Genomic DNA, 14,064 nt, shown 5'->3' on the forward strand with positions numbered 1-14,064 from the left:
ATCATGAAACCTTGGCTGATGATCACTGCATACATACACCATACATATGTCGAGAGGGCCAGGAGTGACAAAGACGATTTCGTACCTCCAACCTCACTCGAATTACTCCATCGTAATTACTCTGCACTTGGTATCTGATGCTAGGCTTCGGAATTCAATTTATAGTCTAGAAGGTCCATGCTGTTTTTATGTAAAGCATACACACTTGTGGGCACGAGATATCAATGCGACATGGACAGTGAAGGCTGTGATTTGTTGATGTGATTTTCTGCTGATTTCCAGATACATATGCTCACCTGCTACTGAACACTGCATAGGCATAGATCATTGATTGGTTACATGTGCCCTGTCTCTCGACAGCTCGATCTACTGTTCATATCGTCAATCAAAAGCTATGACCTCCAAACTCGAAGTTTAGGAACCACTAGCTGTACGAATAAGGCATTCCGTCTTTAGTCGATACTAAATGCAGTGATACCTTCAATATAATCGACTGTGTGATTACTCGCACCTACTACTATAATTGATCTACTCCCCGTGTCTAGGAACGGATGTACCAGATAGTCCTTCGTCCCGTATTGCTCATTTATCAACAAGATCTATCATAAGGGTGCATCACATATGGTTAATTTTGAAACGAAATTATTTTTAAACTGCTATATTTTACGCATAACATACGCATGATACCTATGATTAGGCCTGGAGCCTTCCATTGACCGTGACGCTGAGACTAGTCCCTATGCAGCTTTACTCAAGATTACACACTTTGGAGAGTGCTTTGATCGATATTGGTGGTCATTTATCGCAGTTGACCGAAGTCACAGCATATTACAGCTATATTGAACTGACAAGTCTTAGTTTAAGGCGATTTGCAAAAGGGCATACATCGAAGTAGGTCACTTCAAAATCCTTGCTGAGCTAGAAGAAGTAAAAGAATCAGGAAGATCAGACAACGCCACGCTTCTATTCCTCGTTATACTTGTATCTCTGCTACGAAGCCAGAAAGCATACACCATTGATATCTATAACGGGGAGTGTATAACGGAAGTGCACGTTCAATCATTCATGATCAACTCAAGAGAACCATAGCTATTTCGCACTCTCATAACTCTTCAGCAGTCAAATCTGAATTAATCTGGAATGGTCTGTTTCTCCAGTCAATCTGGGAGCCGCACATGGCAATGATCCAGATGGGTAACGCCAGTATTTCCCTAATGATCCAGATGAAGAGCCACTGAATAAAAGGCTGTCTTTCCTGCGTTAGAAAGAAAGGAGGATCATATATGCTGAGCTTATCCTTGCTCGAGTGTTCATGCAACATTGACGATTGATTCCAATCTACAATGCACCACACGATCTCATGTAATAGGAATATGGAAACCATGTAGTTTCCCTCAAGCCACAGATTGGAGATTCCAAATGATCCAAATACCCCTATAAGAACACTCTCTGTAGTTGGCTCCAAGAGAGTGGCAGCTAAAACCATATATCTCCGGACTCTTAGCCAACGGACCCTTCTATCCACGTAGTCCAATAGTGTGTTTGAAACACTTCCACCGATTGGCTGGACAACAACATCGCCTGTCATGGCAGTTCTTCCGTAATCCCAGAGGGCAATTCCAATCATGTTATCTTCACCGATGTAACGTGCAAAGAACCTAATACCTTCACCTTTTGAACCACAGTATCTCTCTGCGGCTTTGGCAATACGTGGACTGTTATTTATAATTTTGTTTTTGCCACGAGCAATGCCTTCGACGGCTTTGTCAAGATCACTTATACGGTACATGTTGGATTTCCCATTGACACAAGGTGCAAACGATGCCTTGTTAAAGAACACGTAGAACTTTGCATGGGACGTGTGTAGGAACATCTCATCCAATTTTGCTCCCAAGTTGAGCGATGATGCATTCTTGATGGAAACGGCTAGTGGAACGTGGTGCACCAGTTTCACTTGTCTTGATGTTCTTCGACCATTATCAGTTGATCTCTTCAAGGCGCAAACTGATCTGAGAAGCGTTCCTGGACTGACCCACACGTTGGAGTCTATAATCCAGACTATGTCAAACTTGGCGTTCTTAAATCCCTTTGTCAAGTTGTTGATCTTCGGGTTCGGGCCAGAATGGTTCGACTCGTAGTCCTGATCGATGAGCAGTTGTACATCAACAGAATCTTTATACTTTGAGATCAGCTCTTCAATGATCTGGATTCCCGGATCTGATGGGGATTCAACGCAGAAGAGCACTTGGAACTTGTGCTTCGGATATCTCTGTAGCAGTGCACTCTCCAAGCACAGCTCCATTTCACTGTCAATGCCCTTGATGGGCCTGATGATCGTCACACCTTCTAACTCTTCGTTGTCTGGTATCGACATGTCATTCTCGACCCGTACGCCTTCGGGTATACATTTTGGAGAATTGAACTTGAGCGCAATTTCCACAACACCGTAGTACGTTATGAGAATCATCACCAGCCACCATATGAACCCAACCACTGAAAGCGCCAATTTCCAGGCTGGTAAAGCGTGGTCCGATGCCGTTACGATCACCGCGGGCTGTGTATCAACCGCATTGGCGGTGATTGTAATAGACGACGCTGCGCTAGCGCACAGTGAGACAAAGTTGAGCAAAACCAATCGCACCGTGGACATGAAGACGATGTTTTTCGCTGCCTTTGTGACTCGTTGCGGGGCCTTCAAGGTCTGTAACAATTGCCAAGGGCTTCTTTCCTTCAACTGTTGATATTTTTTTTTCAGCGGCTCATCGCTTCTCGGCCGCTGCCAACGCTATGATGCCGACTCTCTCGGTTGGCACGGTTCAAGCCCAACTTCCCCTTCTGGGCCTGTACAGTAGGACCATCTTGTAACAGCCTGAAGAGGTCAATCAGCGATCTGCCACGAGTTGATGGCCAATGATGGAGACTTCCATGTAGAACGAAACACGGACTACCTCACGGAGCCCATCACCAAGCTTCCTTGTGCTTCATAACCCCGGGCTCGCACGCGCTAACGACTGTGTGTTTTTTTGTTCTTTTTCCCTCTAAATTTGCTTTTCCCAGCTTTTAGCAAGGCACATTCTCCAGACCTCTCAGACAACAAATTCACACATCAACTACACACCAACAACACGCTACGAGATGCCTCCAAAGGTGAAGAGGTTATCCGGGTTACAGAAGGAAGTGCTGAGACTGTACAGAAAATGCCTGCGTGCTAGCTTCACAAAGCCAAAGGTAAGCTATGACTGGTTGGTTGTTTTACGCCATTATGTCCGCTAATCGCTAACTCTCTAATTGTAGGAAAACCAACATCACTTTATAGAGTATTCAAGGTAGGTCACTGTATATCGGCTGCTGGCTGTTGACTGCAACGTACTAACACACCAAAGAAACGAGTTCAAGAAGCACCAAAAGCTGCCGAAAAAGGAGTACTCAACCATCGAATATCTGCTGAGAACTGGATACAGACGGTTTGAAATGTTTTCAGCTCCCGAGATTAAAGACATCAAATGAGCCTGTATTCTGGAGCTTTACTTGGTTTGAGATATATGTACATATTGCAATCTACAGCCTTTTTCATACGATTAATTAGCTTTCATTTATTGAACAGCACTTTGGGGGTGGAGGTTGTGATACCCTTTCAATATTGTTCATCAACGAGTTGCAAGATTTCATCTTGTCTCATTAGCAAAAATTCAGTAACGTTGTTCCGCTGTGCCATATCCAGGAGCTCCTTTTCACCGTCACTGGTCCGTGTGAATGTTGGTGCAAACACAACGGCCAAATTATGGTATGTCATCTTGTTAACTGTAGACATGCTTTCAACTCTCTTCAAATGTCTCAACATGGCAACCAGGGTCAATTCGTTTGTCTTTGGTAGGGAAAGGACAACCTTCGCCAATGCACTCAACTTGTCTTGATCGCTGGGTATGCGGTTGATCGAGATGAACGTCTCATACTCATGTGTTGTTATTACGGGCTCCGGCAAATGGAAGTAGAGGTACCTCTTCAGTGCACTCGATATGGCGTTGACATCACCAACTTGCAGGCTATTTTCCAACTCACTCGAAGTCTCAGCCTGGTACAAGTTGTTGAATGCCTTGATTATGGCATTGGTCTGGGAAGATGCACCGTTCTTTCTGTAAATACCTTCAGAATCTAACCCACGTTTTTCAATTTCATTGATTAGTCTTGTGACAATCAATGGGATTGGTCTGTTCTCATATTGAGCACGAGCTTCTAATGATGAGCTGAATAGATCAGACATGATTAGTCCATGCGTCCCACTATGCTTCAACAGTTGAACCTGTTCCACAGCTATGCCCTTTGTATTCAACAACTTCTTGTTGTCGTTTCCACCGAGCTCATCAGTCTCCTCTTTTCTCATAATAGGTGCAGAAATCTGCGGGTTTCCATTCTTGTTGGAATCGTTCCCCATTTGATTGATTGAATTGGATGACACAGATGATGATAAGAGTTCGGACTTGCTGAAGAAGTTGCCACGTTTCCAGAAACGTGCTTTGGATCTTGGCTGTTTACCATCTTCCATCATTTGAACACTGCTATCGTTGGTGGTTATGAGAGGAACAGTAGTGGATGAGTTGGATGCAGATACGGTCGCGGCAAGTTGTGCTTGACTTCCCGAATACGTAGACGAAGTTCCGGAAGCAGGTATCTCTGAAACGTCCTCTAATGACGATTTTGATGACTGCCCGATAATCTTGAGCTCCTCAAACTTCGTGTGCAATTGTAAAATTTCCAGGTTCAAAGTATCTCGTTGTGACGATAGCTGAGATATCTCAGCAAGTAAAGAGCTCTTTGCCATTTTCAGATTTGAAATTTCCGTTCTCAGAGATCTCAACTCCAGCTCGGAAGATATAACATCGTCTCCTGTGTTGATGTCCGATCTGGATCTGCTATGAGTTGATAGCTTTCGATTTGTATGACTATGGTGATGATGGTGGTGGTGAGTAGTTGGTACTGGAGGTGTTGTGAATAGCGCAGCTCCTTGGTATGGTGAGTGCTTGTTGGTCTTCGGGGTCATCGTAAGGGATTCGATGGTTGTGTCTTCATGAGCTTCATTAAAAGGTCCAGTATTTGTGTTGTCAATCATTGGAGACGAAATTTTATAACTCTCCAAAGAGTTTTGTGAAGGAGTCTTCTTGTGCTTTCTAAAGCTCAAAAAGTTCTTTGGAGATCTCAGGGACAGCGACCTAGATAGCGACGACGATGGTTCAGTAGCATTCGTGAGGTTTGTCTGGGCAGTTTTCTTCAAGGGCCCAGGTGACATGAACTGTTTTGGATCAGCGGAAGTTCCTTCGAGAGGATCAGTAGGAAAGGAATCCTTGCGTTCTTTAGCAACAGTAGTTGTTGTTAATGTATGGTTGAAATCCTCATCAAACGATTGTAAGCCTTGAATGTTGAGTCCTGTGGGTATACTATCACTGTGCTTCATTGTGCTACCGAACCCTCTAGTTTCCTTCAAATAGTCCGGTGTAATTATATCGTTGTCACTATCATCCATATCGATGAAATCGTCATCTGGGGGTAAAGATGGTGCAGCCACTTTTGGAGGAGGACTTTTTCTTGCAGGAGAAGCAGTGTTCTCCTTCTTTGTATAGCTGGAGAGTATATTCGTCGAAGAGCTCGAGCTTAGCGACTCAACAACGTGGGCATGTCTATTATCGCTGTTTTCAACTTGTCTCATAGGAGAGGAAGGTCTAGCACCTCTTGGGGTCCTTGTTTTCATATAGTCCAACTTCTCATCATTAGGTTTTGAAAAAGCATCTGTGGGATGAGCTCTAGGGGATACATTGTTCAAAGCCTTTGTTGGTGAGAATGAAACCGGATCATCGAGCATCATATCTGCTTTCTTGTCAGCTGACTTTGGAGTTCTTGCTGGCGACCTCATTGGAATGTCAAGGGTATCCGTCGTACCAAACGTCAAGTCATCAAGCTTAGCCTCCCCAGACACAGAGAGTGTAGACCCTGGGCTCGAATAGTTTAAAGGCTCACAAGCTAGCGGGACTTCTGGTAACGACTTATCCATTGTTGATGTCCTGTTGGTTGCATTCTTCTGGCTATTCCTCTTCTTCTTCTCGTGCTCGTGCTGTCTTTTTCTCTCCAACAGCTTCTCGTGGCACGACATACAAAACAAGCCCTTTGACGTTCTGGCATACTTCAGGTCCTCGATCCTCTTCTTACAATTGCGACAACAGAAACACGTAGAACAGTATGCTTGATCTCCAGTCAATATTGCCAAATCGTCAATCTTCTTGCCACATGCGTTACAAGCGTATGAGCAATCGGAGCAGATCAAGTCGCCGGTACCCAACACCAGGAAGTTCGAGCTGGTGCCCAATAGCTTTGTACATTTGGAGCAGCTGAAACAGTACATGTGCCATCTATCACCCCCAAGCTCATACGCGTGCCCTTCACTTATGGGCAGGTTACACCGCCTGCAGAGATGTGTCTCGCTATCGTCATCGATGAACGACGACTCCTCGAGCGCTTCTGCCATTGGTGTCGAGATATGTTTCGTAACAGATGTAAAGGGGTATACGGAGCGCTCTAATCAGTGGAGATGGTCCGCGTGTGTAATTCTTGATTGACAATGACGAATACAACAAAACACCGTCCAGGCTTGCTATTATAGTCGTGGAGGGAATGCACTCAAACACAGCTCTGTGTTGCTTCTTTGCTACTATCCCTTGCAAATTTCACAACCACCAGTGTCCTCTTTCTATTCCCACCAGTGAGATGTGGTAAGTGAATATCTCTGTCTGACTAGAGAATGGAGCCAGGGCGTAAAATCTCACTCTCCTGGGAGTTCCAACGAAAGAGAGGAGGGCAAAAAAAAAAATGGATCCAAATTTGGTACCTGAAGTCACCTGTACGAAATTAGGGGAAATGTGGAAGAAAGAAAAAAAGGCGGTAGATCCGAACTTTTGGTAGCAGGTCGGAATTTCATTTCAGATTCCAAGGTGGTTTTTGCAGATCAACACGCATTTTTGGAGGGAGAAGTGTGCATTCAAAGATAACGGAAGTGCTGTTTCTGTTGAGCAAAGAGTGTAGTGTCGTGTTTGAGATATACCAAGGGCTCTATGGTTGTTCAATTAGGGCAGAGATTTGCCCTAATTGAGTGGGTACGTTGTATTTTTGAATTGCCGTAAAGGGAAATGTTATTATTAGACAGTTCTGTGAGCTTTTCGCCATTTTCGCGTTGGCAAGGAAGCGCCAACGCGAAAACGGGACCAAGTCGAGACACTGGTGCGTCACTGCCCACCAAATAATGAGACTGTTGGTGTTTCATTTGCGCAGTGGGAATGACTGGATGGCTGTCAAAGTTGTCATTAGCGTGTGCATGTTGTGGTTTTCGTCGCTAAAGAAGTGGTATCGGTGTTGTACATTGCCCTCGTCTTACCACCAGTTGCAAGTGTACATCTCGACGTTGTCCTGGTAATCATGTAATAGGCTCGCACTGATTGAAATGCAAAAATGAAAAAGGGAAAGTCTCCTAAAACTGAAAGTACTGATAACAAGTAGCGGCATGCTCTCCAAAAGATGAAATTGCATGGAATATTTACATTCTGGGTTGGCAAAAGTAGAGCATCGGAAGGAGAAGAGAAACTTGAAAGCCCCGGTGATTCATAGAGGAAATCTGAAGTTCCGAAACAAAACGTAGGATCATGCATGAATGCCGCTCTAAGTGCGTAAAAGATCGGGTAATATGCATGTTTATGTACGTAATTTACAGAGCAGAGCATCCATCTGCCGCTTTTGCATTTATTGTCTAGTTATTGGCCATTCAATGTTGCACAATACACATTCAAATGGGAATAAGATAGAACATGTTGTGGAGAAGATTGGTTGAATATCATTCTTGGAGTGGTCTTCCTTTAGGGATAAGCTAGTGAATATCGGCAGTCTCTTGGTTGGCATGCGTAAGACTGCACAGTTACAAAAGAATACAGGAACTTGAATGCATTCAAGATCGGAGTGTAGTTCAAGGTTCAACAAGATAAAGGAACCGTAGACAACTGCACACTTACTGGAACTTCATTAACAAGGGTCTTCGTGAGATTGTGATTGTTGTGCAACGCTACGGAGTGATATGGGAGGCTCGTCGCGTAGAAGTCGAGGAGAAAGGTCAATGATGTAGATACAGTTTCATTCAAGATCTGACTTAGCCAGCTTCGACGCATTAAGAGTTAATACGTTAATGATTATGAAGTGGTAAATACTGTTCTGTATGAATTGCGTCGATATAATTCAGTCTATGAATTGACGTACGTGATAAGTCACGTACTATAACTCACAAAGAGTTCGAGGACGTACAAGACAACATGGTAGAGGAGGCTATGATGACTCAAATACTATTGTTCTTGGAGTTCTCTACATAATCACATATGAATACTCCTACAAGTGTCTGATGACTGCGAACTTGAAGAGATCACCATCAAAATAGATCAAGCAAACTTTCAACACAAGTCATTATAACAAACGACAGTCACTTATGAACAACGCACAGCTTACACAATGAAGCATTCACACTGCACGGAGCTACTCATCACAACAAACAGAGATGGCTCAGTCTGTATGAAGGAAGGATCTAAGAGGTTTCTGTAGATATCAGCCATGCAGCAGAAGAGATATTCCGGGGACTTACACCTCGGATCATCCAGAGAAGCTTCGCGAATTTCTCTGACACTGCTAAATAGATTCCAATGAACATGGTTGAACCCGCTAACAGCTCGACCACTTTTAACCTCTTGAAAGACCATATATACATCATGTCAGAAGCTGGTGAAGAACAAGCTGTCTCCGCTCCATCACAATTTTTGTCCGAAATTACAGGATCAAAAGTCATCGTCAAGTTATATTCCGGTGAAGAGTACCACGGTAAGTTATTACGTGAAAGAGAAGCTGAACGCTGAAAGTATTCAGAGCCCAGTACTAACACCTCCTAGGAAACCTTGATAGCATTGATGGCTATATGAACGTTGCACTGGAGGAGGCTGAGGAGTACGTCGGTGGACAAATAACGAACAAATACGGTGATGTGTTCATCCGTGCAAACAATGGTGAGTGGACCCGAATCCAAGTAAAACCTGTACTTTGCTTTATGGTGAATACTAACAAATCTAGTTCTCTACATATCACAGGAGTGAAGATATATTTAATAGACTTGCTTCCCTTTTGCTTAAACCATTCGTAGCATCACCCAGACCCTGTCTCCCAACCACCAAACCAATATGCCGAGATATGCTATACACTGATGTAGACGATAGCATTTCCGAATTCGGCAGTCTGCATAACTCTCAACTACCACCTCACCAGGCACTTATGCCTCGCCAATTGGAGGTCTCCGCGGTTTGGTGGGAAAAATTAAACGTCCACAAGCAAAACGAAAACACACCTCTTTGCCTGAGAGGAAGAGTAGTAAACAGAGAATTCAACAATGTCCTTCATCATCAGACGTCAATTGTCCACTTTGATTCCACCAAAGATCGCCTCTGCTAAGGTAAGTTGCTCAATCGCCGTTCTTCCGTGATGCTTTGCACGTTGTTGCCCAAGAGAGGTGTTTACTCCTTTAAATTTCGGAAGGTTCATGGGATCCAAGGAAACTAACACAGGCATCCATGTTTAGGCCATCGGTTCCAACCCAGCTGCTAAGAGACTGGCTTCTGTTGTTGAGTTCTACAAGACTTTGCCACAAGGTCCAGCCCCAGCCGTCAAGCCAACCGGTTTGATTGGTCGTTACAAAGCTAAGTTCTTTGACGGTGACAACGCTACCGGTAAGCCATTGGTTCACTTGGCTGCTTTCGTCTTGGTCTTTGGTTACTCCTTGGAGTACTACTTCCACTTGCGTCACCACAAGGACGGCGAGCACCACTAAACGCTCCCTCCTTCTCCGTGTGGACTTGATATTCAACAAATTAAGGAACAAAAGAAACAGAAATGCCGCTAGTTCTTATACCGCAACGTGACCCTGTCTCTCGAGCTGAGGTCCATCATGTTTTGGTGTATGAAATGTACGACAACGATTTAAAACTAAAGAAATGAAACTTAGAATGGAATTATATATCACTTCAATTCCAAAGGGTTCTTATGACATATATATAACACAGGAAAACAACAGACACGTAGACGTTCTATGATCACAGTGCTTCTAATTGGTCTTTAAACTTGCTCAGCTTTTCATCCTGTGTTGAATTGTCCTCGATGATCTCTAGCATATCACTGACTCTAGGAACTTTCCATCTATGCTTATCATGACTCTGGCCAAATGCCAGTTCAAAGCTGTCTAGAGTCTGCCAATCTCTCCAATTCGTGTGATCCTTTGGTAACTCTAGTCCCTTCAGTCCAGGTGCGTCGCGTCTGATAGCACCAGACTCGTAATCCTTCATTATAGCTTCTGTCACAGCGTTGGAATCCACAAGAGCATTCAAGATTGGACCCTTCTTAGCATTTTTAATCCAACCAGAGGCGTACAATCCTGGGATGACCTCGTTGGTGTTGTCCAGCACTCTTGAGCTGTCGTTAACAATGACACCTCTGCGCTTGTCAAACTGTATACCTAGCTCTTCAAATCCGTTCAATGAGGATCCTTTGAATCCCAAACTCGTAATGACAAGGTCGGTCTTGATCGTCTCGTAGTTATTTGGAATATGCTGCACTTGAACTGGTCCCTCAGGTGAGTCTTGGTGCAATCTATTCTTCTGGAACACGATCTCAGACACCAAGGAGGTATCCTTATCATTGGACTTTATCTCTATAGGGGAAAGAAGGTAATCTAATGACCACGACTTTCTAACATCCGACGGAACGACGTACTTGAGCTTGCCCTTTCTTTCAGAAGCCGGTTTCATATACTCAAGAACAGTTGTTAATTTCCTCTTCTGTACCCTCTCCAGCTTCTTCTGCAAAGGCAACAGAGTCTCAACAATCTGCTGATCTATTCCGTCAAATTTAACACCGTACTGCTCCAGTTGAAGCAATTCTCTGATCTCCTTAGTAGTGAAGGCACTTTCAACAAACCCTCTACGAGCAACAATGCGAATGTTCTTCACTGTGCTCTTCTTCAGCAAGCTCACAGCATGGCTAGCAATGTCGGTGTGTTCTAAGTCTTCCACAGGCATCAGCAAGATACGAGCAATGTCCATCGCCACGTTACCATTACCAATGATCACAACGTTCTCAACTCTGTCCAGTGGAGGTGCACCTGTGTTCCAAATATTAGGATTACCATTGTACCAGGCAACAAACTCGTGTGCATTGATAACACCGGCACTGTCTTCGCCTTTGATCCCCAATTTATTGCCTTGGTCACACCCATATGCAAATACCACGCCGTTAAAGCTCTTCTGAAGATGTTCAATAGAGACATCCTTACCAACTTCAACGTTCCCAACAAACTCGAACAGGTCGTTCTCTGCAGCCTCTGTGAACGTCTCCTCGCAATTCTTCACCTCCGGGTGGTCTGGTGCAACACCATATCTCGAAAGTCCAAATGGTGTTGGTAACTTCTCAAACATGGTGACCTGTACATTAGGTTTCTTCAGCAGATCGTGAGCAGTGTAGAACCCGGAAGGACCAGAGCCCACTATCGCAACTTTCAATGTGGACTGGAGTCTACGAAGAGACACACCTCCAAGCTGAATTCTGGGCCTGATCATTGATGTGATGGTGTCGTGGTTCTAACTACGTGAATGGCTAAAGGGAAATATCATGCTAATGTGGTTTTTATACCTTACGGGTCCGGAGCGATGAGATCTCCGTGCGCGGACTTCACAGAGGACAAGATGGAGGTAATGAAAGAGGATGGCTTCGTAATGGCATATACAACTATGATAGATCACACTGAGTATTGTGCTCTAATTGCGTCAGTATTCCATATACAGACATACACACAGTACTCTTGTATAGTCCTAAGATAAACGATGACAGGCATGCTCAACTTGATCAACAAGCCTAGCCATAGTAGTTTGGGCATCTTGTCTCGTTGTGTACAGATGAGCACTTCACACTGCACACCCTGGCAAAGCACCTTACACAGCTTCCGGGAGCGTTATCACCACAGATGGAGCATAGCTTCTTGTTAGCAACAACTAGCATGGTGTTCTTCTTCCTACTGACTTTGTTGAACAAGATGGTTGCAAATCTCTCATCCTCATCCAGATAATTCGCAAGTCCTCTTCTAGACGTGAGCACTTTCCTGACGTGTTGCATTGCACTCTGCTTCTGCTTCATTTTAGGGTACTTCTGCTTGACCTGCGGGTACCGTGGGTAGTCAAATTTGAAGCCAACCTTGGGGAGATCTATACGGGCATTCTCGTTGTAGTTCTCCCTATCAAGCTCGTTGAACCGCTTGATGGAGTTCTTAGCCTCCACGAGGTCCTCTGTCAGCGCAGTCCCGTGAACGTTGGACTCTATGGTGGCCAAATTGTAGGAGCCAGGTGCTAATCTCTTACGGTTTTTACTCTCCTGTGTGGCCAACTTGTGCTTGGATCTCGACGGCGCCGAAACTGATGATGTGAAATAGACATCTTTGTTGTAGTACGCTGGGATGATCTCCTCTACAAACGACATCGCCCTCTCTGTCCTCGATGCTCCGTAACAACGTGATCAACAGCGTGGTGAGCTTCATCAAAACAACAGAAGCTCGGTCTAGAAACCAAGTTGGTGTCTGGGTGGTGTCCGGGTGGTGTCCGGGTGGTGCTTTGCCTATGTATAGCACAGCACTGGTCTACAACATTGAACTTATATCATCTCCATAATCCGTTGTATCGAATCTATATACGTAATCCATCTGTTCAGGCAACGATGGCATGAGCAGCATCTCTGGACTTTTGAATCAACAAGTTGTCAGCAAGGACAAGAGCAGCCATGGCCTCGACGATTGGGATGGCTCTTGGAGTGACATTTGGGTCATGACGGCCTCTGGCAGCAAGCACACCTTTCTTACCATCATAGGTTGCAGTGGCTTGTTCCTTGGAGATTGTTGCCACAGATTTAAAGGCAACAGAGAAGTAGATGTTTTCACCGTTGGAGATACCACCTTGGATACCACCGGAGTTGTTAGTCTTTGTTCTCAATCTGTTTGTCTCTTCGTCAAAGTAGAAGGCGTCGTTGTGCTTGGATCCTGGGATTTCGACACCAGCAAAGCCGGAACCGATCTCAAAACCCTTTGTGGCTGGGAGGGACAGCATAGCGTGTGCCAATTGCGCTTCAAGCTTGTCAAAGACTGGCTCACCAAGACCGATAGGAACGTTACGAATTACACATGTGACAACACCACCGATGGAATCCTTTGAATCTCTAGCGTCTTCAACTGCCTTGGTCATGGCATCAGCAACAGTTGGGTCTGGACAACGGATTGGGCCAGCAGCGTCTACCTGTTCTCTGGTAACTGTGTTCAAAAGCTCAATGAATTTTGGATCCTGTGCGTCTCTGTTGATCTTCACAGAACCAACTTGGGAGACAAACGCAACAATCTCAACGTTGTTGGCCTTCTTCAAGAACTTCTCAGCAATCGCACCAGCAGCGACTCTACCAATGGTTTCTCTTGCTGAAGAACGACCACCACCAGATGCGGCCTTGATACCATATTTGCACAAATAGGTGTAGTCCGCATGTGAAGGTCTTGGGTAGAGATCAGTTTCAGAATAATCGTGTGGTCTCTGATCCTCGTTAGCCACAAGCATACCAATTGGAGTACCTAGGGTTTTACCCTTCTCGGTACCACTTTGAATGAACACCCTGTCCTTTTCGTTTCTTGGAGTTGTGAGCTTTGATTGACCAGGTCTTCTTCTTGTAAGCTGAGGTTGAATGTCATCCTCGGTCAGCTCAAGACCCGGTGGAACACCGTCAACAATACATCCCACTGATTTACAGTGAGATTCACCATAAGTAGTCACCTTGAACAATGTACCAAACGAGGACATAGTGGTAAAAAGCTATTTTTGTTTATATTTAGTAGGCCCTCTTTATGAGTCAAAGAATGTCAAAAGCTCTCGTCCGCAGCTCGAAAAGTTTCGACTCATCGGGCTCAGAAAGAAAATTTCATGG

General features: G+C 44.6%; 9 protein-coding genes across 9 annotated transcripts; 3 read left to right on the plus strand and 6 right to left on the minus strand.

The window, feature by feature from the left end:
* Nucleotides 1-700: 700 nt before the first annotated feature.
* CYBJADRAFT_165490 (uncharacterized protein) lies at nt 701-2,980 on the minus strand. The gene has a single exon (XM_020214065.1). It carries the CDS (start codon nt 2,648-2,650, stop codon nt 1,103-1,105), a length of 1,548 nt encoding a protein of 515 aa, XP_020073198.1. The 5' UTR covers nt 2,651-2,980; the 3' UTR covers nt 701-1,102.
* Nucleotides 2,981-3,135: 155 nt separating this feature from the next.
* SDH6 (Sdh6p) lies at nt 3,136-3,507 on the plus strand (the record flags this gene model as incomplete). The annotated part of the gene is made up of 3 exons (XM_020216136.1): nt 3,136-3,228; nt 3,295-3,326; nt 3,384-3,507. 3 exons carry the CDS (start codon nt 3,136-3,138, stop codon nt 3,505-3,507), a joined length of 249 nt encoding a protein of 82 aa, XP_020073199.1.
* Nucleotides 3,508-3,608: 101 nt separating this feature from the next.
* On the minus strand, nt 3,609-6,812 carry RGA2 (GTPase-activating protein RGA2). The gene has a single exon (XM_020214066.1). The coding sequence runs from the start codon at nt 6,512-6,514 to the stop codon at nt 3,635-3,637; it is 2,880 nt and encodes a 959-aa protein (XP_020073200.1). The 5' UTR covers nt 6,515-6,812; the 3' UTR covers nt 3,609-3,634.
* A 107-nt stretch (nt 6,813-6,919) lies between these two features.
* On the minus strand, nt 6,920-7,748 carry CYBJADRAFT_165492 (uncharacterized protein). Its single transcript, XM_020214067.1, has one exon. The coding sequence runs from the start codon at nt 7,686-7,688 to the stop codon at nt 7,347-7,349; it is 342 nt and encodes a 113-aa protein (XP_020073201.1). The 5' UTR covers nt 7,689-7,748; the 3' UTR covers nt 6,920-7,346.
* A 1,003-nt stretch (nt 7,749-8,751) lies between these two features.
* On the plus strand, nt 8,752-9,192 carry LSM6 (U4/U6-U5 snRNP complex subunit LSM6). Its single transcript, XM_020214068.1, has 3 exons — nt 8,752-8,895; nt 8,964-9,077; nt 9,142-9,192. The coding sequence occupies exons 1-3, from the start codon at nt 8,787-8,789 to the stop codon at nt 9,162-9,164; spliced, it is 246 nt and encodes an 81-aa protein (XP_020073202.1). The 5' UTR covers nt 8,752-8,786; the 3' UTR covers nt 9,165-9,192.
* Nucleotides 9,193-9,440: 248 nt separating this feature from the next.
* Nucleotides 9,441-9,892, plus strand: ATP17 (F1F0 ATP synthase subunit f; the record flags this gene model as incomplete). The annotated part of the gene is made up of 2 exons (XM_020213117.2): nt 9,441-9,517; nt 9,644-9,892. The coding sequence occupies exons 1-2, from the start codon at nt 9,455-9,457 to the stop codon at nt 9,890-9,892; spliced, it is 312 nt and encodes a 103-aa protein (XP_020073203.1). The 5' UTR covers nt 9,441-9,454.
* Nucleotides 9,893-10,154: 262 nt separating this feature from the next.
* On the minus strand, nt 10,155-11,798 carry ARH1 (NADPH-adrenodoxin reductase; the record flags this gene model as incomplete). Its single annotated transcript, XM_020213251.1, has 2 exons — nt 10,390-11,798; nt 10,155-10,317 (listed from the first exon to the last, which is right to left on the minus strand). The coding sequence occupies exons 1-2, from the start codon at nt 11,670-11,672 to the stop codon at nt 10,155-10,157; spliced, it is 1,446 nt and encodes a 481-aa protein (XP_020073204.1). The 5' UTR covers nt 11,673-11,798.
* An 81-nt stretch (nt 11,799-11,879) lies between these two features.
* On the minus strand, nt 11,880-12,585 carry VPS71 (Vps71p; the record flags this gene model as incomplete). Its single annotated transcript, XM_020217278.1, has 1 exon — nt 11,880-12,585. The coding sequence occupies one exon, from the start codon at nt 12,583-12,585 to the stop codon at nt 11,968-11,970; it is 618 nt and encodes a 205-aa protein (XP_020073205.1). The 3' UTR covers nt 11,880-11,967.
* A 224-nt stretch (nt 12,586-12,809) lies between these two features.
* ARO2 (bifunctional chorismate synthase/riboflavin reductase [NAD(P)H] ARO2) lies at nt 12,810-13,940 on the minus strand (the record flags this gene model as incomplete). The annotated part of the gene is made up of 1 exon (XM_020212420.1): nt 12,810-13,940. The coding sequence occupies one exon, from the start codon at nt 13,938-13,940 to the stop codon at nt 12,810-12,812; it is 1,131 nt and encodes a 376-aa protein (XP_020073206.1).
* Nucleotides 13,941-14,064: the final 124 nt, after the last annotated feature.

Source organism: Cyberlindnera jadinii, assembly GCF_001661405.1.
Source record: "Cyberlindnera jadinii NRRL Y-1542 unplaced genomic scaffold CYBJAscaffold_1, whole genome shotgun sequence".
Lineage (NCBI taxonomy): Eukaryota > Fungi > Ascomycota > Saccharomycetes > Phaffomycetales > Wickerhamomycetaceae > Williopsis > Williopsis jadinii.

What these genes read in the sequence shown, in the direction of transcription:
- LSM6 (XM_020214068.1), top strand. Translation starts at nt 8,787, where the DNA reads ATGTCAGAAGCTGGTGAAGAACAAGCTGTCTCCGCTCCATCACAATTT. An exon ending in TTCCGGTGAAGAGTACCACG is followed by an intron (nt 8,896 to 8,963) that starts GTAAGTTATTAC and finishes AACACCTCCTAG; the next exon opens with GAAACCTTGATAGCATTGAT. An exon ending in GTTCATCCGTGCAAACAATG is followed by an intron (nt 9,078 to 9,141) that starts GTGAGTGGACCC and finishes TAACAAATCTAG; the next exon opens with TTCTCTACATATCACAGGAG.
- CYBJADRAFT_165492 (XM_020214067.1), bottom strand. Translation starts at nt 7,688, where the DNA reads ATGCATGATCCTACGTTTTGTTTCGGAACTTCAGATTTCCTCTATGAA.
- CYBJADRAFT_165490 (XM_020214065.1), bottom strand. Translation starts at nt 2,650, where the DNA reads ATGTCCACGGTGCGATTGGTTTTGCTCAACTTTGTCTCACTGTGCGCT.
- RGA2 (XM_020214066.1), bottom strand. Translation starts at nt 6,514, where the DNA reads ATGGCAGAAGCGCTCGAGGAGTCGTCGTTCATCGATGACGATAGCGAG.